The sequence below is a fragment of the Hyperolius riggenbachi genome, chromosome 8, assembly GCF_040937935.1.
Source record: "Hyperolius riggenbachi isolate aHypRig1 chromosome 8, aHypRig1.pri, whole genome shotgun sequence".
Classification (NCBI taxonomy): domain Eukaryota; kingdom Metazoa; phylum Chordata; class Amphibia; order Anura; family Hyperoliidae; genus Hyperolius; species Hyperolius riggenbachi.
The window spans coordinates 68,620,370-68,644,815 of record NC_090653.1 but is presented as its reverse complement, the minus strand read 5'-3'; the positions used below and the strand labels follow the sequence as shown (position 1 = coordinate 68,644,815).

The 24,446-nt window shown below is 44.8% G+C and overlaps 1 protein-coding gene across 1 annotated transcript in view; it reads right to left on the bottom strand.

Moving 5' to 3' along the window:
• Nucleotides 1-9,204: 9,204 nt before the first annotated feature.
• The window catches only part of HNRNPUL1 (heterogeneous nuclear ribonucleoprotein U like 1), a 38,068-nt gene continuing 22,826 nt past the window's right edge, over nt 9,205-24,446 (bottom strand). The window contains exons 8-15 of the mRNA XM_068250617.1: nt 22,960-23,226; nt 22,744-22,866; nt 20,992-21,120; nt 20,731-20,899; nt 17,556-17,867; nt 14,685-14,869; nt 14,081-14,596; nt 9,205-10,119 (exon numbers count right to left, since the gene is read on the bottom strand). Of these exons, the coding sequence (XP_068106718.1) occupies nt 9,940-10,119; nt 14,081-14,596; nt 14,685-14,869; nt 17,556-17,867; nt 20,731-20,899; nt 20,992-21,120; nt 22,744-22,866; nt 22,960-23,226 (1,881 nt within the window). The 3' untranslated portion in view covers nt 9,205-9,939. The remainder of the gene's footprint in view (nt 10,120-14,080; nt 14,597-14,684; nt 14,870-17,555; nt 17,868-20,730; nt 20,900-20,991; nt 21,121-22,743; nt 22,867-22,959; nt 23,227-24,446) is intronic.

The window sequence follows — 24,446 nt, the reverse complement described above, 5'->3', positions numbered from 1 at the left end:
TGGAATACTAAGCATATGGGAGGGAGAAGTGTTTGGTCCAGTCCTGTCAGATTTTTATGTAAAAGACATAAGGTCCATGCAGCTGTTAGGTAATAGGATAGTGCTGAAAAGTTCAATACGTCATAATTTCTCTGTGTGAAGATGAATGAACCAGATTTATGTCACACTGACTTGGCTGCTGTTTATAAAAATAAGCTTAAAATTATCATTAACTCAAAGTAATTAGTAATTGAATGACCATCCCTAATGGCAACTAGTATACAGGTTTTCACAGCTTAGCATTACCCCACAGGATTTGGAGTAGGTTCAGTTTAAAGGTGTGCATGTAATAAGGCGCCAGGGAATTTGGTCGCGGGGTGAAGCCGAAAAACAGCTCACCCTGCTGTGGCAATTTTTCTACCACAATATGAAATACTATTTCCCCTATGAGCTGATCATTCAGTGGGGTAAGAAGACATCATTCAGCTTCCAGCTATTGCTAGCGGCTGAATTACAGAGTTGTTTTCCTAATTTGGGCTCAGGCTGTTGGGAGGCTTCCAAATTACTCACCGAGCATCACCTATGGCGGCGCCCATATCTCATCTGCTGCACAGCACCGTTTTTACCTAACTCGGTTGGTATAGTCCCAATATGACTTGTTACTAGTGAATCAATGCAACAAGTGCCCTAGTAGGTTTATAAATCCAAGTAAGCTGTTGTCACAGAAACCACTGAAAATGTTCCAATGATGTCTCAACAGTGAAGTTACTAGGACATCAATAGCAAATTGATTTATCAGACAACCTCATAAATATCAGAGACTCTGTAACAAAAAAAAGTTCCCCTGGGGGGTACTTACCTCGGGAGGGGGAAGCCTCAGGGTCCCAATGAGGCTTCCCCCCCCCCCCCCCCCCATCCCTGTAGCTGCAGGCAATCTAGTGCTGGCTCCCCCGAAGCATCCCGCAATCCTGGCTCGATAAGCCTGACAAGGCTTGAAATATTTACCTTCCCTGGCTCCAGCGGTGGCGCTGTTGCGGCTCTCAGCACGGAGATAGGCGGAAATAGCCGATCTCTGTCGGGTCCACTCTACTACGCAGGCGCAGGAGACTTGCGACTGCGCAGTAGAGCGGACGCGACAGCGATCTGCTATTTCCGCCTATCTCTGAGCGAAGAGCCGATACTGCGCCTGTGCTGGAGACCGGAAGGTAAATATTTACATCCCCACTGTTCGGAGGGGCACAGCAAGACCGCCGTGGGACACAGCAGGACAGGGGAAGCCTCGATAGGATCCGGAAGCTTCCCCCACCCAAGGTGAGTACCCCCTAGGAGAACTTTTTTTAGTTACAGGTATTCTTTAAATCTTGATGAAAGGATATTCCTCCATGTTTTTTTTATATCATCTTCAAGTGCTAAGAAAAATATTTTCCTAAAATAGGTCCATATTTGTCCCCCAATTATTATTTTTTTACTTGGTGTTTGTGCCTTTGCTGAACTGTGTAGAAACAACAGGATTTCTTTTAGCTACAGTAACAAGCTCCTCTCAATATGCAAATAGAAACTTCCCATTTCAGATAAGATAAGGACACTGAGCAGAAGGTAATCAAATAATTCTGTGCAGTCCGCAACAATCCTGGGCAGGCAGATGCATTCACCATGTAGCCTATGATGGTAACGCATCTTCCCCGGGCTCCATCGGAGCGGACACTACACTGTACGTATCCATGGGCCGCACGTGACCCATGCAAGTGTGAACACAGAAGTAGTAAATTAACACTGACCTGGATTAAAAAATAAAAATAGGCAGAAGTGATGGCACTTTTTTTTGGTATCGGAGAGAAACAGTAAATATGGAAACCAGTTGTCCTTTCAACTTATAACTGAGAACAACTGATATGGTGTAAAAGGCCCCTTTTATGCTGAATACACACCATGTGTTTCCGCGTCGAATGCGTCCGTTGATACGCGTCAATTCGATTATTTCCGAGCATTTCTGAAAGTATTTCGATGATTTTTAGGTCGATTGCCATGTAAAGTATGGCAAATCAACCTAACGATCCATCGAAGCTTGAATCGGACATGTCGGAAATAATCGAATTGATGCGTATCGACAGATGTATCGAACGCGGAAATGCATAGTGTGTATCCAGCATTACACTTAAAGAGAACCAGACATGAAGCACCCTCTTCTATTTTACCTTATAAATCAGTGGGAACATGACAGTAAACACCTAATCTGCTCTTTGTTTCATTGTTCTCTGTTTAATCTGACTTATCACCTCTGATAAGAATCCCCGACTGAGGACTCAGTCTGGCTTTGCTACGGAAAGATTATAGCTGAGTCTGTCTTCTCTGGTGTCTTTTCAAGCCCAAGCCTGCCCCCTTGTGGCTCTGCTATAATGACTCAGCTATAATTATTCCCTGCAAAGCCAGACTGAATGCTCAGTCCGGGATTCTTATAACAGCTGATAACACACTTTTAGCAGTGAGGATGAAACAGAGAGCATGGTAAGTGTTTTCTCTAATGTTCTTACTGATATGTATGGTAAAATACACAAGGGTGCTTTGTCTCTGGTTCACTTTAAATCAGTTGCTCTCAGTTATAACTGAAAGAAAACTGATTTTCAAAGTAATGCCTATGTTTTCCCACGGCACAGTTCCCACTATACACGGTTTTAGCTGAAATCTTTTTCACAATGCACTGCTATGGAAAAAACGCACACTCACACATACTAACACAAGGACAACTATAGTAAGTAGAATATGGAGACTGCCATATTTATTTCCTTTTAAACAATAACAGTTGCCTGACAGCCCTGCTGATCTATATGGCTGCAGTAGTGTCTGAACAACACCAGGAACAAGCATGCAGCTAATCTTGACAGATCTGACAATAATGTCATAAACACCTGATTTGCTGCATGCTTGTTCAGGGTCTATGGCTAAAAGTATTAGAGGAAGCGGATCAGTAGGGCTTCCAGGCAACTGGTATGGCTTAAAAGGAAAGACATATGGCAGCCTCCATTAGCCCTCTTGCTATAGTTGTCCTTTAGGCTAATTTCACACCAGGACGTTGCGTTAGAGGGGGCGTTAAGGCCGCATAACGTCCCCCTAACGGAACGCCTGGTGGTGCTGGATCTGGACGTCAGAGTGAGCCGCGTTGTGCAGCTCACTCTGGCGTCAGTGATGCTGTGATGCGCACACCATTAGATATCAGCAGAACTGCCATGCAACTGGTATTGTTTAAAAGGAAAAATCCATAGCCTTCTCAGTTTAGGTTCCCTTTAATAAACTATTGTTCTTCAAACCAATGTGCATTACAAATGCATATTGCGCATTGCAAATATCACTGCAGTTAAGCAAGCCTTGGAAACACTGGTGTGGCTTTGCAGTAGATTTGATATTCTTGTGGATGAAGAAAAGTATTAGAGAGAAACTGGAATCAAGTTTTATTCGTTCAGGACTTAAATGACATGTTAGTTCTAGGAGTGTTGAAAACGACTATTTGCTGATCTTTTGCTTCAGCGGTTTTACACGCCTACAACATACATACAGGCCAACAGTCAAAACATCTGGTGACTTGCTCTGGGTCAATAACTAAAAGAATAAAAGGCACAACCTTGGTGCAAGCAGCATTTATTTTAACCTCCATTTATCTTTTTGTAAACGTCCCCTTTCATGTGATGTTGCAGTGTAATCATATGCCAACACTGTTACTTACCAAGAAAGGGCTCCTTAGAGCCAAAGTAAGTCCCTTGTGTCAACTTAGAGAAACCGTAACCAAGGTTTGAACTGCATCCCAATCAGTAGCTGATACTCCCTTTCCCATGAGAAATCTTTTCCTTTTCTCAAACGGATCATCAGGGGGTCCTGTATGGCAGATATTGTGGTGAAACCCCTCCCACAGTGTGATGTCAGCACCAGGGTGCAGACATCACACTGTGGGAACCTTGTTGCATTGTGGGAAATAACAGCTATTTCCAACTGCCAAAAATCTCTTTCCACTGACATCACCTGCCAGCAGCAAAGATGTCGCCATGTGATAAATGACAGAATATAAATCAGGAAGAGGAAAGATTTTTACAATGGGCAAACACTGACTAAATAATTTATAAATTAGTGTAAAAATTAAGGACTTTTTTTCCATTAATTTTTTTCACTGGTGTCCCTTTTTAAAGCGAAGGTACAGGCAGTAAAAAAAACCCAACAAATAAAATCCACTTACCTGGGGTTTCCTCCGGCCCCTGGCAGCCATCTTGTGCCCTCGCCGCAGCTCCCAATCTTCTCTGCTGCAGAAGCCAACCTCGCCAGGTCAGCTTCCTGTGTGTTCCACCGCGCTGGTCACATGGTCCGGCCGACGTCATCAGGTCTGTACTGCGCAGGCACAGTAGTTCTGCGCCTGTGCAGTTCTGTCCTGATGACGTCAGCCGGACCACGTGACTCGCACGGTGAAGCGCACAAGAAGCCGACCTCGGCTTCTGCAGCGGAGAAGACTGAGAGGGCACAAGACAGCTGCCAGGGGCTGAAGGGAGCCCCAGGTAAGTGGATTTTGTTTCTTTACTGTCTGGATGTATCCTTTAACTTCCTTACATGGATCCATCAATGACCCACATACATTATAACCGGGCTCTGCGCCAGTCCAAAGGTTAGAGAACAGTCATGGGAGACCCAATATGATTTTTATATATCCCAGTTTTGTTTAAAAACTTAAAAAAGCTGATTCATTGTTTTGTTTCAGCTCAATGAAAGTCTGTCCCTGTGTCTCAATGTGCGAACATATTCAGTGCCTCCGGAAAGTATTCACAGCGCATCACTTTTTCCACATTTTGTTATGCTACAGCCTTATTCCAAAATGGATTACATCCATTTTCCCCTCAGAATTCTACACACAACACTACATTATGACAAAGTGAAAAAAGTTTGAAGTTTTGGCAAATTTAGTAAAAACAAACAAAAAGACCCCTGAGAAATCACATGAACTAAAGTATTCACAGACTTTGCTCAATACTTTGTCAATGCACCTTTGGCAGCAATTACAGCCTCGTTTTGAATACGATGCCACAAGCTTGGCACACCTATCCTTGGCCAGTTTTGCCCATTCCTCTTTGCAGCACCTCTCAAGCTCCATCAGGATGGATGGTAGGAGTCAGTGTACAGCCACTTTATGATCTCTCCAGAGATGTTCAATTGGATTCAAGTCCAGCCTCTGGCTGGGCCATTCACAGAGTTGTCCTGAAGTCACTCCTTTGATATCTTGGCTGTGTGCTTAGGGTCATTATCCTGCTGAAAGATGAACCATCACCCAAGTCTAAGTTCAACAGCACTATGGAGCAGGACTTCATCCAGTAGGACTCTGTACATTGCTAGTCATCTTTCCCTTCATCCCAACTAGTCTCCCAGTTCCTGCTGAAAAACATCCTCACAGCATGATGCTGCCAAAAGGCTTCAGCGTAGGCATGGTGTTAGCCTGATGAGCAGCTCCTGGTTTCCTCCAAACAGGACGCCTGGCAGTCAAACCAGAGGGATCAGTCTGTCTCATAAGAGCAGAGAATTTTGTTTCTCATGGTCAGAGTCCTTCAGGTGCCTTTTAGCAAACTCCAGGTGGGCTACCGTGTGCCTTTTATTAAGGAGTGGCTTTCGTTTTGGCCACTCTACAATACAGGCCTGATTGGTGGATTGCTGCAGAGATGGTTGTCCTTCTGGAAGGTTCTGCTCTCTTCACAGAGGATCCGTGAACCTCTGACAGTGACCATTGGGTTCTTGGTGACCTCCCTAAGGCCCTTTTCCCACCCGATCGCTCAGTTTACATGGCCGGGAAGCTCTAGGAAGAATCCAGGTGGTTTCAAACTTCTTCCACTTAAGGATGGATGGAGGCCACTGTGCTCATTGGGACATTCAAAGCAGCAGAAACGTTTTCCAGATTTGTGCCTCCAGACAATCATGCCTCAGAGGTCTTCAGACAATTCTGTAGACTTCATGCTTGGTTTGTGCTCTGAGGCCCAGTGCACACCGGGCGGATCCGCCTGAAAATCCGAGTGGCTAATGTATCTCTATGGACTGGTGCACACTAGCGGTTTGAGGTTTTTACCAAGCCGCAAACGTGCCTCTTGCTGCACGTTTGCGGTTTGCTTAAAACCTCAAACCGTCGGTGTGCACCAGCCCATAGAGATACATTAGCCACGCAGATGCGTCCGGTGACCACCCGGCGGATCGCATCAAGATCCACCCGGTGTGCACTGGGACAAAACTGTCGTCCGCACCCAAAACCGCTAGCGGTTTGTGGACCTGCTAGCGGTTTTGGTGTGCACTAGGCCTGACTGTCAACTGTAGGACCTTACATAAACAGGAGTGTGCCTTTCCAAATAATGTACAATCAACTCAATTATCACAGGTGGACTCCAATTAATCTGCAGAAACATCTCAAGGATTATCAGGGGAGAAAGGATGCACCCGAGCTCAATTTTGAGCTTCATGGCAAAGGCTGTAAATACTTCTGTACATGTGCATTCTCGAATTATTTTTTTTTAAATAAATTTGGAAAAATCTCAAACTTTTTTTTTTTTTTACACACGTTATGGGGTGTTGGATTAAATTCATTTTTTTCTGAAGAATTCTACACACATTTTGGAATAAGGCTGTAACAAAAAAATGTGGAAAAAGTAATGCACTGTGAATACTTTCTGGATGCATTGTATGAACTGTTTTTTTTATCTATTCTCTCCTGGCAGAGAACTGGGCTTTTGAGAGCAAAGTATTTTATGGCTGCAATTCCTTATCAGTAAGGGACACTATAGTCCGACTGGGTCCAGACTAAAAAAAACAAAAAAAAAAGTTAAGTTTTATACCTTAATATTAACATTTCACAGAGTATTTGTCTGCTTGGCACTGTACATACACATCTATCTTGTCACTTAAGCTTCACTTTTTTTTTTTAACTGTAATTTTTATTTTTCTTAAAAAAGTTACAACACAATGTGATGGAACAGTAAAGTACAGTTGTGGTTACCATAAAATGGCAATCCGGCAAAGAAAATCCTGGTACAAACCATCTTAATTGGCAAGGATAATACAGTTACATAAACACAGTTGTAGTATCATATTAGTGTCACATTTTGGGTTGCCAGTATCCAGGAAACCACCCTGTAAAGGAAGAGATGAGTGGAGAAGAGAGAAGAAGAAGGAGAAGAAATGACCGTCTGTACCCAGATTTGCCCCCGACCCCCCTACCTCCGCATTAACTATTTCTCATAAGTCAGGGAGACAAAAATTATTATATCAGTATTGGGATAAATTCAGAGTCCGTAGGATCCATAATTCTAGATTCCCATATGCCCCAGACTTTATAGTATTTCTTTGGACATCTCCTAAGCTTCACTTTAAAGGGTCCCTGAGCACTAATTAAAAATGAAATTGTGACTTACCTGGCTTCAGCCCACCGTAGGCCGCAAGGTCCCTTGGCATCCTCCTGGAGGCTCTGTTACAATACGACTTCGGCCTGAAGTCATCAGGGCTGCTTCCAGCTTTGCCGATATGCATAATCACGTTACTCTCCCGATATGTGTAACGCGTGAGAGTCCTGCACAGTTCTCTAATATTGAACCGCGCATGCACAGGACTCTCATGCTGGCCGGCGTAATTGCGCATAAAGGAAAAGCGGGAAGCCGTACTGTAAGCGGGAAGCCGTACTGTAACGGAGCCGCCAGCTGGGACCGGAGAGAAGCCAGGATGCCGGGGGACCTTGCGGCCAACAATGTTACCATTCTGTACTGTTGCCTTGACAAAGGCCAACCCCCCCACCCCACCCCCAAAACGACTTGGTCTTGGAATGGGTATGTGTCACTTTTATTGAATAAAACAGGACTTGGACCATAAGAGTGTGCGGATCCTTTTGGAATTACTTGGATTACGTCATTGGTCCTGCACCTCACAAGTGGTGCACAACTCCTCTGTGTCCTAGACCAAAGGAGAGGAAAGCCCCTGCATCCCCGAGGCTTCCTTCACTGTCTTCCAGTTCTCTGCCACGGCCCAGGACCATGCTCCTCTTCTGGCACAAGCATGGCCGCACCTGCTGATCATGCATAAGCGGCTTCTTTTTACTGCACAGGCACACTTCAGTCACTGTTGTGCTTCAAGAGGATGCAGCCCCGATCAGGTTTCCGACAAACCCTTGTCTGTAATCTTTTCAATGGGGGAAATCACAGGATAGTGAAGGAAAGGTCATTAGGATCCAGAAGCTTCACTCTTAGGCAAGTATATGATTTTAACCCCACCCTTCGGGTACACTTTAAAGCCAAAGTCCAGTTAAATCAGAAAACATTCTAATGTACCTAAACAGGTCACTAATATACTGCACGACAAATCAGTTCTAATTAAAGTAGCACCATATGTATGTTGGTCAATTATCACTTCGGACATATGTCCAGTTCTTGATAGGATTCCATGTAGGGAGGGAAACCTGTGTGCGGTCAATAGACAAGTTCTGCTTCAGGATGGGAATGTGATTGGGTTTACAGGCTGCCTACTGTCAGTCACAACACTGGTCTCTGAATAGAGTTGCAAAGCTCTGGCTCATAAGGAACCACCCTCAGTTCTCCAGATCCTCTTACCACTGTAGCTGTCAAAACTTAAGTCTGACTGTTTGGACCGGGTAACAGTTGTGATACTGGGGAAACCGCAATGAAATTTACTAACTTTACAAGTCAGAGAGAGATTTCATGTTGACAGATGACAATTTAATATTTTATTTTTGTTTCTCAACCAGGACTTGGGGGCTGATTATGTGAGGGCCTGAGCCTACTAAACAGTTGTATCCGCTTTTCAATTACACATCAATATTACAGATGCTGAAAAGCAGACAACTGCGTTAGTGGGCTCAGGCCCTTAGGGCTCGTTTGCCTTTGCATGATTTTAGCTGCTCTTTTGGAAAGGCAATTGCAGGGACATAAGTGCATAGACAGCATGCTCTGATGTTTCCATACATGCGCAGCCATTCACAGCTGAATCGCTGCACATGGTTGCACGCATTTTGGCATGACTGCGCAGCAATCCCATTTATTATATATGAATGGGATCGCAAGTAAAGTGCCTCTGAGGGAATCCCGTCATGCAAAGCTGACGCACGGCCACCTGTGTTGAAAGTGGAAACGAACCCTTAATAAGTACACATCAGTTTTAAAATCAGTGCACAATACATTTTTGTTACTGAAATAAACACGCAGGACACTTGTACAGTTTTTTTTTTTTCAAAGTTCATTATTCACTCCTTTTTCAAATAATAAAAAAAATACAAATGCCTTTAACACAATAATGTGCAATGAAACTCAGACAGAGAACAATGCGGCGTTTTTTTTTCTTCTTAGCCTCTGGGTTACTCAAATAAATCATGTCAATTTGTCTTTAAACAGCTGAAAATCCAATTAAACATTAATATTCTACAATAAAATAACAAAGTCACTTTTCTTTCATTAAAGAACAGAATAAAACGGAAAAAAAAAAAAACTAAAAACAAAACAAAAATCAAACTAGTGAGCGCGCATGGCACGGATATCGAATTAGGGATCCATGCAGACAGGAACAGATTATCTTACACTGAAATAATGAAGAGGAGATTAAAGAGGGTAAATGAAAATAAAAGTGAAAAGCATGCAGTCAGTTACATGGCTGGCTGCAGCGGTAACGTGACATGGAATGCAAGCTTCAGAAAGGGATTTCCAGAGAACAGTTACTAGCTAAAAGGGATTCTATTCACTGTATGTTTTCCTCTTGAGACACAGTAAAATTAAGAACATAGTACTCGTCTTGGTGCTAACAAAGCATTTTTCCATAGCAGACCCAGCACACGTGTCCATACTTGTTCAGATCACAAAGATGAGCAGTTTAATCCAATGTGGTTGAAGATCTTTCAGTCCTGGTGTAAGACCAAAACAAACGTCATTTTCCTGCTGAGTGGACACTGGAGAGAGCTCATTGGGTTCCTCCGTATCGACCAGACTGATCATAACTGCCCCCGCTGCTGCCGCCGCCGCCGCCAGCACCTCCATAACTGTACTGGCTCCATTGACCTTGACCTTGTGTTTGACCCTGGCTTGGGGCCTGGGCCTGTCCTTGGCTCGGATACTGGCTCCACTGCTGACCACCTCCATACTAGATAGCAATAGAAAAAAAAATTCAAAAAGGCAACTTTCATGTTTTGTACTTTAATGTTTTTGTTATAATCTTTTTGGTCTTGTCTGCCATAGCAACCTAGAAGGGCTCCCTCACCTCCGAAAATTGTATAAACCCTAACCTCCAGCATTGAAGTTTCTGGATTAGTTATGGCCTTGTAGTGTGAGGCTGCCACTAACCACTCTGGTCCGATTCGTGACTACTGCAGGACAGGCTAAAGAGAAACGTGGATCAAGAGATCGACAACACTGGGCAGGACCTCCCTGAGATTACAGCAATCCCTGATCGAACAGGTGATTAAAAAAAAACAAAAAACAAAACACACACAACAACTAGGGGCTCAACTGCTGGGGACATCTGTTATTTCATACATACCATACACAATGAAACAAACAAACACTGCAGGCAACAGCATCATTATCTTCTTACGGGTACTGCTCCTCTGACCCCCAGTCCATATGGAAGCTGTCATCTTCTCCAGAGAGGATGAAGCTGCCGCATTCTTCCCAGCACAGTGGCGTGCATGCCCACCATGATGCATGCTAGGAGATGTGGTCAGTGGATGAGAACATCTCTGCACTCGCATCCACAGACTACATCTCCCAGCATGCATTGCGGTGCACGTGACTTTGCAGGGAAGTAGAAAATACGGCAGCTGTGTTCTCCCTCTGGAGAAGATAGCAGATCTCATACGGACTGGGGGTCAGTACTACATAGGTAAATAATGATGTTTACCACAACCTACATGTCCCCAAAGGACACTTTATTACGAACCTCCCTTATGGGGAGTTTGTTTTTTTAATGTAATACAGGTGCCCGAGAAACCCTAATAAGGGACACAAAGACAGCAAAGTCCTGCCCTTTCCTGTCTTACAGTTAGTGAGTCTACTCAACACAGTGGTGGTCCAATAGCAAGACTTGGAAAACAGGGACAGGGCCAAGCTTTATAGTCTAAGACAGTGGTGTTTACAGTGTCCCTGGTTTAGGTACCATTTACCCAGTCTGAGATCATTGCCAGTGCACACAGCGTATGCTGGTGTGTGCATTGTGGACATTAATATATTTTGTTAGGTCCCTTGTGAGAGTTTAGTCTGATGCACTATCTATCCCAGGAGAGGACATCAGGGATATGTGCTCCAAATCTTTACATAGGGTTGATGCAATGAATGTTTGCATGTCTGCACTATGCAAGTTAAAGGGCTAGAGTTAGGATACCTACGATTACCTGGGTACTTCTAAGCAGTGTAGGTGACTACGCAAGAGAATGCATTCTTTTGTAACCAAGACTCAGACTTTCAACTTAGCTGTAGGGATAGCAGTCGTGCCTGGATGATTGATCCATGTGAATGCATTTGTTTGAACATTTGCATGCGAGTGTGCAAAAGGTTAACTTTTTTCCCCCCTGGTTCAGGTACTATCTGGCCACTGTAAAGGTGGCCACTAACGGTCCAATTTCTAGCGAAAAATCGTTTGAGCGATCAGAAATTCTGATCAGGTTGGTTGTAAATAATCTCCATTGATGGGCACAATCTATTATAAACGATTATAAAAACATCAATGATCTGACTGGATTTTCACCGAACCAAAATGTGGTGATTGATAAGAAGCAAAGATGGTTCGTTGATGGTGTAGTGAACGATTTTTCTTCCGATCAGAATTATCTGATCGTTTGAACAATTTTTCACTAGAAATTGGATTGTTAGTGGACAACTTTAGACACCTGGGGCAGCATAAAGTGACAATAATGACATATGCCGAAGGTTTAGAAAGATCGATGAAGCAATCATGAAAACAATCATCAATGTCATAGTAGCTGGGTTGCAGAAAGAACATGGATAGTTTATAATAAAATGAACATCTACCATTTTAAATATTTGTAATAAGTTCAGGAGACGATTTCTGCTAATTGATCCCAAAGGAGGTTCTACAGACACATATCCAGACTGGTGTGACTAAAAATAAATTAAGAGGTACGCGAACGCTGCCAAGTTAGAACGGCCAGATACATTGTGCATGCGTAAGAATCTTCACCGGAGCCCCGAATCAGCTGAGTTCTGGGTAGTAGCTCCACTCACTTGTACAGAAAGGCCTGGGCCGCAGGCTTCAAGCCGGAAGGAGGAAGTGAGCATAGTGAGGCTTGCAACGTAGCCAATAGGATACCTGCAAGCTGTTTGGAGTGCAGGGAGGACCACGGACTTATGGGTAACTAACACTCTCAGATCCAGCCGCACAGCTGAGACAATTAAGCCTCATTAAATCACAAATTCAAGTCCTCGGGGACTCGTAACAACTCGTGAGCCCATGCCTGCTCTGCCTTTTTCTATTACACATAAAGAAAGGCCAATGCAATTTTCAGCAAGGGGGCAGAGCTACACGCTCCAGTAAAAATTGTAACAGATGTCAGGTAGTTCTAATTTAGCAGGGTTGGCGTACATTTTGTTTTTTTAGTACACTTTAAAAGACACCTGAATTAAGAAAGATGTGGAGGCTGTCATATTTATTCCCTTTAAAAAAAATACCAGTTTCCTGGCCGTCCTGCTGATCTTTTTGGCTGCAGTAGTATCTGGATCACAAACCTAAAACAATCACGCAGCTTGCAACTGAAGTCCGACTAGATTAAGCCAGACTTCAAACATCTGATCTGCATGCTTGTTCAGGGTCTTTGGCTAAAAGTATTAGAGGCTGAGGCTCAGAAGGAAAGCCAGGCTACTGGTATTGTTTAAAAGGAAATAAATATGGCAGCCTCCATATCTCAGTTCAGGTGTCCTTTAACTGTTCTGTGTCAGTGCATCTTCGAAGAGCAAAAACAGTGTATAGTGTATTCCCTCTTTTAGAGCTAATTCACAAAACAAGAGCTTGTCTAAACGCATTGAGATTTTAAAAGCTCTGACTAATGTAATGCTATGGGTGTGATCCCACTTGAGCGATGTGATTTTGTAAAAATCCCCCATAGCATTAGCAAGAGCTTTTTCAAAATCACTAGCGCTAAAAAAGCTCTTGTAGTGTGAATCAGCCCTTACAGAATTATGTAATTAGGTAAATTCAGGAAGACGTTGCAGCCATTTATAAAGCTGGCATTCTAAGAGTTGGGCAGAGCTACTTCTGGCTGGTACAAAAAAAAAAAAAAGAATTGCCAAAACTGCATGTCGGTATTTTACCGGTATATCATTAAAAATGTGTAACAACTGCAGTTTTTACATTCTTCATAGGGAAGAGCCTTTGGAAGCCACGCTGGCAAGTAATGAAGAGGAACATTCTTTAAAAGTAAGAAATGTTACAAAAAGATGTCTTGTATCACATTAAGCAAAACGCCACTCCAGCGGTAGAGCACAGGAAAGGTTAGAAGCTCTGTCAGTTTATTACTGATGTCTATGACAAGACAAGACAAGACAAATAACATTTATATTGCGCTTTTCTCCTTGCGGACTCAAAGCGCCAGAGCAGAGCAGCAGCCACTAGGGAGCGCTCTATTGGCAGTAGCAGTGTAAGGGAGACTTGCCAAAGGTCTCCTACTGAATTAGTGCTGGCTTACTGAACAGGCAGAGCCGAGATTCGAACCCTGGTCTCCTGTGTCAGAGGCAGAGCCCTTAACCATTACACCATGACCCAACTGAAGAAATGTAATCTCACTCCCTTTTGTGATATCTGTGGCAGTGAAATATCCTCAGAAGGGATTCACACAAGAATAAAAGCTTGGTAGTAAAACATCCTAACTCGAAAATACCATGTTTATTTCTGCTTGTGTCACAGTTCTGGACACTGTTACTTCCTGTCCTTTGGACATTTGTAACAGGAAATGAGGGAAATTTCCCCCAATGTGGACGCAAGCAACACACACTTGGCAGGAGTTTTAACCCATCTTTGTGCTGTCAGAAATAAAGCTATGGCGTAAGTTACACTTCATATTCTGGAAAACATAAAACGAATAAGTGGGACTTACCGACTGTTGGTACGACTGACCGTAGCTGCCCTGGTTATACGAGGAATTAGAAGAGGCGCTGCCTTGTGCAGGCGGCGGTTGGCTGTATCCTTGTGAACCTGAACTTCCATAGCCTTGGCTGCTGCTGCTGCTGCTGTTGTAACTCTGGTTGCCATAGCTACTTCCGCTACTCTGGCTGTATCCACCTCCGCTGCCTTGACTGTAGCCACCTCCACCGCCTTGGCTGTATCCACCTCCAGTTCCAGAGCCTTGACTATAGCTTCCTGCGCTTCCCTGGTTATAGCCGCCGCCACTTCCACTTCCCTGGCTGTATCCACCTCCACCACCTAGGCTGTAGCCGGCACTACTGCCACTACCGTAGCCTCCGCCACCTTGATTATAACTGCCACTGCTTCCACTGCCTTGGCCGTATCCACCACCACTACTTCCTCCACCATAGCCACCTCCACTTCCACCACCTCCGCTTCCTCCGTAACTGCTGCTTCCTTGGCTGTAGCCACCTTGTCCGAAGCTTGACTATAGGGAAACAAAAGTAGATTATGAATAGCAGCGGTCACTGTGTATGACCGTGAACAATATACATATGATAGTTATGCACACATACCTGTCCTTGGCCATAGCTGCTAGGAGGATTTGAAGAGGTGCCTCCACTACCATAACCACCACCCTGGGTTCCTCCTGGGCTGTAGCTGTGCTGCTGACTGTTTTGGCCAAAGCCTCCTTTAGGTTCAGAGCCATTGTCCTGAGGGCCACCCGACCATCGACTCTGTGAGTTGCCTCGGCCAAAACCTGCAGAACACAGTAAGGAAAAGCACAACATTAATGGCTAATAAAGACATGCTAACGTTATAATATTCCTCGCTGAGAGCAAGTGTAAAGTAAAAATAAATATTTTAGAATACTAAAATACAACTCTTAGAGTCCCATATTGTTATTTTGGGCTTAGACTGCGTTCTCACTCGTATGCACACAAACTGCACACGTCTTTGCACTGGTTTCTCGGAGACACATGACAAAACGTGACATACCCCATTGCTTAACATTGGGTGAGTGGTGGTTTGCAGTATAGAAAAATAAACACAAACTGACAAGAGTGAACCTTTCCCTAAGGCCTTATTTCCATATGCACGATTCAGTGTTTTTGGAAATACAAAGCAGTGCGATCCGCAGGCATATTAGAAAGTACATAGATTGCAACATCTGATGTTTCCATCCATGCACTGCGATTTACCGCAAAAATCACATGGCTGTATGCATTTCAATGCCTTTGTGATGATAAATAGAACTGCAACTTCACTAGGGTTAAATCGTGGAAGCAACACATTGCCAGATGCCAGGGCGGCTACCTGCGTTTCCCGCAGCGTTACATGGAAACAAGGCCGTAGGAGTTCAACATTTTAGTTTAAATGGATACATCTGGGAAATATTAAAAATCAGATTTACTTACCTGGGGCTTCCTCCAGCCTCTAGAAGCCTATGTGTACCTCGCCGCAACTCCGCTCCAAGCCGGTCTCCCCTCCGTAGCACCCGCCGACCTGGCTATGGTGGCGGCCACTGCGCACGCACAAGCCGCACGCACTATTGTGGCCGGGAGCGCAAGCCTGCACAGAACAGCCACACGCAGTGGCTGCTGCTACAGAGGGGAACCCGGCTGGAAGTGGAGCTGCTGCGAGGTACACATAGGTTTCCAAGGGCTGGAGGAAGCCCCAAGTAAGCAAATATTTTATATGTATTTCCCAGATGTATCCTTTTAAGTCTAAGCCATGTTTAAAGAAAACCTACACTGAAAATAAATTAGAATAAGTTGTATGTGTAGTAGCAATACACAGAGCATGTACCCTTACTCCAACCAGGTCCAGTTGGATTCCAACATAGAGAGCACAGTCGGCAAAAATAAGGGGCCATGCATTTTATGTGGACACTAAATTTTATTTCCATTTGGATACCCTTTGAAGTGGACCTACATTCACTTTAGCTGCATGCAACAGCCCAGATGTTCCTCAAAGCCTCAGAAGATTTTCTTCAAGGACAGATAGCGACATGTCACCTTTTGGTAGTTAAAATGTTACAAGTAAATAAAAACATTATTGAAGTGGAATTATCATAGAATGTATGTGTTACGGCCAGAACCCGAAGTGTGGCCACTTTGCGTTCTAGCCGGTCAATGTGCGAACTGGCCGCTGCGCTGCGGCCAATGTTAGAAAGGGAATGTTTCCCTCTGAAGATTAATGTGTTTTCTGGCCGTCTCGGGCCAAATGTAGCAAAAGTTAATTCAATGAAATGAAGCGGCGGCAATTAACGCACGCGTGTCCCCCCAGAGACGTTCGTGGCTGCAGGGAAGCAGAGCGGGGAGAGGCTGCAGACATCGCTTCTGCCAGCATCCGCTCTGCAGGAACGGCAGGTTTGCCTGCCGCAACGAACGACTCTGGGGGACACGTCTTCCCACCCGGCTGCTAGTATTGGGGAGGAGAGGAGGCAGGTGGGAGAAGAGAGAACGTAAGCCGCCGGCTTCATTTCATTAAATTAAGTAAGTTTTGCTACATTTGGCCAGAGACAGCCAGAAAACACATTAATCTTCAGGGGTAAACATTCCATTTCTAACATTGGCCGCAGCACAGCGGCCAGTTCGCACATTGACCGGCCAGAAGGCGAAGTGGCCACACTTCGGGTTCTGGCCGCAACATATATATCAGCCTTTCTCAACCTTTTCACCCTGTAAATACTTTTTGGATCTCTAGGAACACCTGCAAGTAATTTTTGGATCTCAAGGAACCCCTGAATGTATTCCGCAGGTGGCATGGTCTTTAAAAGCTGGTGTGGCTGTTTATGTCACTACCCCCTATTACATTGCCCATCATTACAATGTCTCCTTATTCTAGTGCTTTTTATTAATGAGCTCATTATTCTAATTATTCTTTTTACAGTATTCCCATTATAGTGTGCTCTCTATCAATCTGCCCCCAACTCCCACGATGGGGAAAGATGCCAAGGAACCCCCTGCAGAGTACTCAAGGATCCCTGGTTGAGAAAGCCTGGTATATACTATTACACATACCCTACTCCTGTAAATGAGCAAGTTCTGCTCACTTGTCATTAGGAAAAGCAGTTAACTTTTGGCTAAAACTACACTTGTGCATCTATGGAAATCGTGCAGAGCCATGAAAGAGTCAGAACCTTGGGTTTCATGGCTTTGCAGGTAACTCATTACTGTACTACATGGCTGTGGTCAATACCATCTTTGATATTGTCATTTTGATGTGTTCCTCTCCCACAGAACCATAGTTGCAGTAACCGGGACATGTCTGCATCTCCACCACATGAAACCAAAGGCATAAACAGGGACCCACCAGGTCTCAGCAATGCAATGCTATGCTTTTAGCAACCGACAACAAGAAGAAAGTAAAGCTACCTGGGGGGAAGGGGGGGGGGTGTCCCTTTAAATATTTTATAACTTTAGGCCCAGAGAAGAACATACCACGACCACGTTCTCCACCTCCTCTGAAGCCACCTCCTGCACTTCCGCCTCTGCCTGAAAAGCCTCCTCGGTTCCCTCCAGGGGGTCCACGGTCAAAACGCTGGGCATCATCTCTGCCTCCATCTCCTCTGCCTCCACCTCCACCACCAGGAGGCCCACCGCCACGGCCTCTGAACTTTTTCTCAGGGGGTGGTCCAGCTTTCTTTCCTTCTTCATTATACTGGCGGACTAACACCTCCGCCTCTTCCTTCTGCAACTCAATGTAGATGACCTCACTCAGGAAATCTCCAGCCTCCGGTAGAGAAAAGTTAGCTAGAGAGAAAAACAAAAACAGGCCTTTGCTTAATTCCAATATTCCATGAAAAATCCCAAATTCCAGGCAAGGTCCTAAATATATCACCAAACAGGCTCTATAGATGAGACTATAATGGCTTGGATGACATCATACTGCTATCCTCCTTAGCGGTAATCCCGAGTCAGGCTCAGGACAGAAATCCGCAGCTCAGAGCAGTAATCCAGTGCCGGAGTGAGTTATATACAGGAGCTGCTGCAGATCTCTCTGTGGTAGGTTTTTTTGTTTGTTTTTAGGGTCTAAAAGCTTGTGAAAAAATTGCACGGCTTTTAGACCTTAACCTATTTTGGTTCCTGGGCGTAGTTTCTACGTCCAGGAACCATGCGCGCTACCGCGGCTGATCGCGCGCGTGCACTCCCGGCCGCGGATACGGTAGCCACGGAATCAATGTATCGGGCTATGGTGCCCGATCACTGATTCCTCTCCCCCGCTGAAAAAGCGACAGCTTCTCTCGGAAGCTGTGCTTTTTCTGGCCGTTGCCTCCCCTCTGCGTCACTCTAAGCGTGTTACGCTTAGAGTGACGTCATGTAAACCAACTCATGGCCGCCATCTTGTGGCCAAAAAGTAAAACTACAACTACAAGTAAAAAAATTAAAAACCACACACAATTACATTATAAAAACTATACTTTACATCCCAACCTCCCAAAAATACCCAAATAAAATGTTTAATATAAAAAAAAAAAAAAAAAACCATTACAATTAATAAAAAAAAAAATGTAAATATTTCCTAAGGGTCTAAACTTTTTAAATATCAATGTTAAGATGAAATATTTCTATATTTTTTTTATTTTAAACTTGTAAATAGTGATGGATGTAAAACGGAAAAAATGCATCTTTATTTCCAAATAAAATATTGTCGCCATACATTGTGATAGGGACATAATTTTAACGGTGTAATAACCGGGACATATGGGCAAATACAATACGTGAGTTTTAATTATGGAGGCATGTATTATTTTAAAACTATAATGGCTGAAAACTGAGAAATAATGAATTTTTCCGTTTTTTTCTTATTCTTCCTGTTAAAATGCATTTACAGTAAAGTGGCTCTTAGCAAAATGTACCCCCCAAAGAAAGCCTAATTGGTGGCGGAAAAAACAAGATATAGATCCGTTCATTGTGATAAGTAGTGATAAAGTTATAGGCTAATGAATGGGAGGTGAACATTTCTCAAGTGAAAACGACGGAACGCGAATGGGTTAAACCCGGAAATAATCATAACACCAGGGAGACTATACGGAGTGCCACACAGCAGCCACAGAAGATGGAGAAGACTGCAGCCTATCGCAATGGTGATGCAGGAAGTGGTAATTTTATATTACATAATGTAGGAATATCTATACAGAGTTACAAGCTCTGCCAGCGTGTTACCCAATTCCAGGAACACATTTGTGTCTCTACAGGTGTGGAGTTCACTTCAATGTAATACCTCTTTTTGCAGGAGACCAATGCTGCAGACTGCAGCCAAGGTGGTGCCCATACAACATGTGACTGTGCTCCCCTGTCACAGCTTCCAAATCTCTGGGCTCAGACTGTGGGCAGAAGTATGTGTGGGGGAGGAACAGTAAGGCTGCTCAGAAAGTCTGCCATTACTCAGAGGAGGAGAGGGTAGGTGGGTACTGGAATTTAATGGACATCTGAAGTGGGAGGGACATGCCACATTTATTTCCTTTCAAACAATACCAGTTGCATGGCCAATCCTGTTGATCTCTCTGATATCAGCAGTTTCTGAATAACACACCTGAATTAAGCGTTACGTTGTAACGCATCAGTGAGCTTCGTAATGTCCAATGCCTGTGGTTTCCCGTCTGGTGAATTCGATCTACCGCCGCTAATAAGCGTCATACCGCAACTTCCTCACAATGCATGCCTGAAATCGGTTTGTGTACGTGTTAAGTGATGTGAACGTGGCCTAAGCTGTGTCAGCTGCCTGCCATGGCAGAGCTAATAGCTAAAAAACAGGATGTTAACATGTCTGCTTCCATGAAAGCAGGAAGTAGACAATGCATATTACATGATTTGTATCAGCTGCAGCAAAAATGTTTTTCTTTGAAAGTTATTATGCTGTTGTGTATCTTTTAGAGCAGAGAGGACATTCTGAGTTCAGATGCACTTAAAATATTGTGGCCTCCATATCCCCTCTCACTTCAGCCGTCCTCCTTTAACCACTTAAGGACTATAGGCTTACACACACCCCCCCCCCCCCCCACCCGGCAATTTTTTACAATTCAGTGCTCTGCAGCTTTAAAAAGCTCGCTGCAGAGCCATACAACTTACCAGCCAAATGAATCCCCCCCCCTTCTGCCCACTAACAGAGTTTTCTGTTGGTGGGCTCTGATCACTGCTGCAATATTTTTTTAGAGCCTTAAGAAAAAAATTACTAGTTAACCCTCCCATAAATTGTCCCTAGTCGGCAATCGCATAACTTCCCCACCTCTCATAGGCATAAGCCTATGAGAGGGATTTCAAAGAAAGATGCTCGGACAGCTAATTGTCCCCTGTACAGCTCTGCACAAATGTAAACATAGCGTTTTTTTTTTTTTTTTACACATTTAACAGCCTTGCAAGCCGCGATCTTGGCAGGCTGATCACGGAGCTCCGTTCCGTCACTCAGTGGAGATGCACACTAATCGGCGCGCGCGATCCCTTGTAAAACTCCACCCCAGGACTTGATGCCTTTTGGCATTAGGTGGGGCTGCGACCTTCCCGACGCCTATCGGCATTAGGCAGTCGGGTAAGGGTTAAAGCACAAATGCCCCGATGTCCATGAATACAATGACTGCTGGCAGAAGCAGACTTGAATAATGAATGAATACATTACCTTTCATTTCTAGCACAGCAGAATCAGGGACATCCTTTCCTTCTTCATCTGTGCGTTTTACAATACGATCTTCTAGGTCTGCATCCGTAGGGCAGATTATGACAGCCTTGCGCTGAAATCCTTCAAATGGCCGCATCTTTCTGCGCTGGGCAGTGCCATAAACATTAGTCTGAGGCGAGAATGATATAAGAAAATGTGAGCTGGTGCACAGGGTGTCAGGAAAAAAAACTAAATAAATCACTGTTCTTTTCTCTGATTTACCTGATCTAAAATGTAGTTTCTTTTCCTGCGGGCTGCAATCTGGATGAGCTGATTTAAACACTTTGTGGCTTGTTGAATGAGAATTTCCCAGCGACCTGCATAGTTACGTTGTCTTCTGAGACCCCCTACCTGTAGTATAGAGTTTGTTATAAAAAAAAAAAATCCATAAAAAAAGGCACACAACTTGTTCAACGAAACAGATGGCAAAATGTAGTAAGACTTTTACAACTTCAAAAGCAGAACCAAACACAGGTATAATACACATTAAAAACAAAAACACCTTTGTTTTATCCAGTAACGTCCTTAAAAACTGATACCATTAATTCCTATACTCAGACCAATTAGTACATTTTCTTTTGACAGCTTACAGACTGCATGCAGTGTTTGTTACTATAGTCTGCAAAAGGAAGGCTTGCATGGTGAGATCAGAATACAGCACCGAGACGCCGGTTTAGGTCCACACACTCCAGATCTACCAGGCGCGAGCACCTTTTTCCCTCAGGCTGTCCACCTACTGAACTCCAGTCTCCCTTTGCTCTGTCAGCACCGCCACCCTGCGAGGCTTTAATATCTTAGACTGCGGCACTCTACGCACCGCGTGAGACAGTTCTGCCAAATGCCCATTGAACTTGCACATCCTCAAGCTTGAAAGCGAATGTCTGTCTGTACAATTGTAATGCCTGTTTGTATTGTTGTTGCTGTGTCCAGCACCTATTCAGTAGGAGACCTTTGGCAAGTCTCCCTAACACTGCTACTGCCTATAGAGCGCGCCCTAGTGGCTGCTGCTCTGGCGCTTTGAGTCCGCCATGAGAAAAGCGAAATATATGTTATTTGTCTTGTCCGAGCACTGATGCCAAAGCAATGTGAAACGCAAACAATTCTGGGTACATAAATGTGCTTGACGAAATAAAGGGATTCTGATGTAGAGTTGGGAATTCAGTTACCGTATCTGCTAACTTGCCCTGTGTACTTGCATTCTGGAAGAATAGCCTTGCTCAAACCATGTTCGGGTTAGTAAAATGCTACCTTAAAGAGAGTCCGAGATGGGCTCATATAATTAGAAAAAAACAAAACAAAACTAGGCTACCTGATCCGGGGTTGCTGGGCAGATCAGGTAGTCGCAATACCCGTCGCTACGTTGACCTGCAAGGGCCCACTTTCAAGACCTCTGGGTCACGACACTGGAAGGAGAGATATCTCTCTCTCCCAGCGTGCAGGGAGGTGGACAAGTGGCAGGGGGCAAGATCTGGCCAATGGCAGCTCTGGAAAACCTGCAGGAATACCCCTAGGGGGCGTCTGAGCAGGAAATCCCTCTCCTCCCATTGCCCTCCGAGCTAATTTTTTTTTTGGGGGGGGGGGGGGGTTGCTAAAACGCTGCGGGGGGTAGGGTGGGGTCAGAACGGCATGGGGGGCACAGAGGCATGTCGAGAGGCTGAGAACATGCATGTGTCCCATCTGCCTCCGGGTTATCTTTAACAAAATTACCAAAGTATAAGCACTAGAAAAATATTGTAATATAAAGCTTCCCTGGTCTACCTACACCCCTCCTGTGCTGCAACATGTTTTTTTTTTTTGCGGTTATCTGCTATGCATTAACTTGATAAAAGTCTTTATATGCTGGATGTGCGACTTCACTCCTGCTACTTTACATTCAGCATGAGTAGCTCGCTGCCTCCACACAAAAACAGATTCTATAGCTCTGGCCAAGGTGATCAAAATAGAAACAGGAACTACCAAACAAAGCCTACTCACCTTCATCTTGTCCATGATAGCATTGGTCCCAAGAATGTTGTACTTCTTCTCCGGGTTAGCTGCCGAGTGCTTCATGGCCCAGGTCGTCTTCCCAGATCCAGGCAGTCCAACCATCATTAAAATCTAGGAAAACAAAAGTGCAATATTATGCAGACATTGCATCCTCGTACCATGGCTCTTATATGAAAATAGCAGGTCTCTCGGTGGAGTGCTCACCTCACATTCTCCTTTGTTCTTTGGGGGTTTTGTTCCTCGCACCTTTTCAAATTGGGGTACATGCTGAATGAAGGTGAAGCCTGGCGGACAGGCGCAAAAAGGCTCAGCCCTCTGACCAAAATTAAACTCCACGCTACAGTTTTTCACTAAGATATGGGGGAACAAGGCTTGATTGCCTATTGCATTTCGGTTCACACGGAAAGCTGTGCCCAAATAGCGGCCGTTTTTGGAGAAGGAGATTTCTATGTCTCCACGTGCCTCGAAATCCTGCAGAGATGAAAGGTAATGGGATGTTTAGTAAAATGAAAGAGTTAGGCTTTCTGCATATTGCTAAACTATAAAATGTGTATAACAGTGCAACTGCTTTGTGGCCAGAGTTAAAGACACTCTGTATCAGAAAACAAGAAAAAAGTGCTGGGGGGAGGGGCGAAGCTTGGGCTGACATCCTTACTTCGGGAGGGGGAAGCCTCTGGATCCTATCAAGGCTTCCCCTGTCCCACGGTGGTCCCGCTGGGACCCTCCGAAGCCCCAGCCGACAATTTGTCAGGCTGTGGCGCAGGCAGTGCCTAAAATATTTACCTTCCCCGGCTCCAGTGATAAGTTAAGGCTGAAATAGCCGATCCCATTTAGGTCCGCTCTACTGCGCAGACGACTTGCGCCTGCGCAGTAAAGCGGACCTGATGGGGATCGGCTATTTCCGCCTGATCCCGAGCCGAAAGCCGCTACTGCGCCTGTGCTGGAACCAGGAAGGTAAATCTTTACACGACCGCCGTTCAGAGGGGTCCAGCGAGACCGTCGTGTGACGAAGGAGAACGGGTGAAGCCTGAATCGGATCCAGAGGCTTCCCCCTACCGAAGCAAGTTTCCCCAGGGGATGTTTTTCATGTTACAGGTTTTCTTTAAAGAAAAGCTCCGGCACACTTACCGAAGGAGAGGGAAGCCTCTTGATGCTAATGAGGCTTCCCCTCACTGGCCTATGTTGCTACTCCTGGATTTGCCAGATGATCGGGACAACGATCCTCTTCTGACACGAGTGCGCGCTTTGCTGCATAAGCACAGCCGTTTCTGCGCAGGAACACGGAGCTGCTTGTGCAGGATTGGCTCCGGCTTACTGCGCAGGCATGGCTGTACTCGCACAGGCGCAGTACCACCGCACTTGTGCTTGAAGAGGAGCGCAGCCCTGATCAGATTACATCCTACATTTTGTCTGCATCTGTTGGGAGTCTGGCGATAGGGAACCAGAGGACAGCAAGGGCAGCGCCAACAGGATCCAGAGGCTTCTCTCTTCTTCGGTAAGTATGCGACTTTAAAGCACACCTAACGTTCAAGGGATAGGAAGGCCGCTATATTTATTTTTAAACCATGCACACTGCCTGGCTGCTCTGCGGATCCTGTCCCTAATACTTTTAGCCTTAGACCCTGAACAAGCATACAGATCAGGTGCTCTGACTGAAGCCTTTCATGTCAGGTGTACAATATAACAGACAT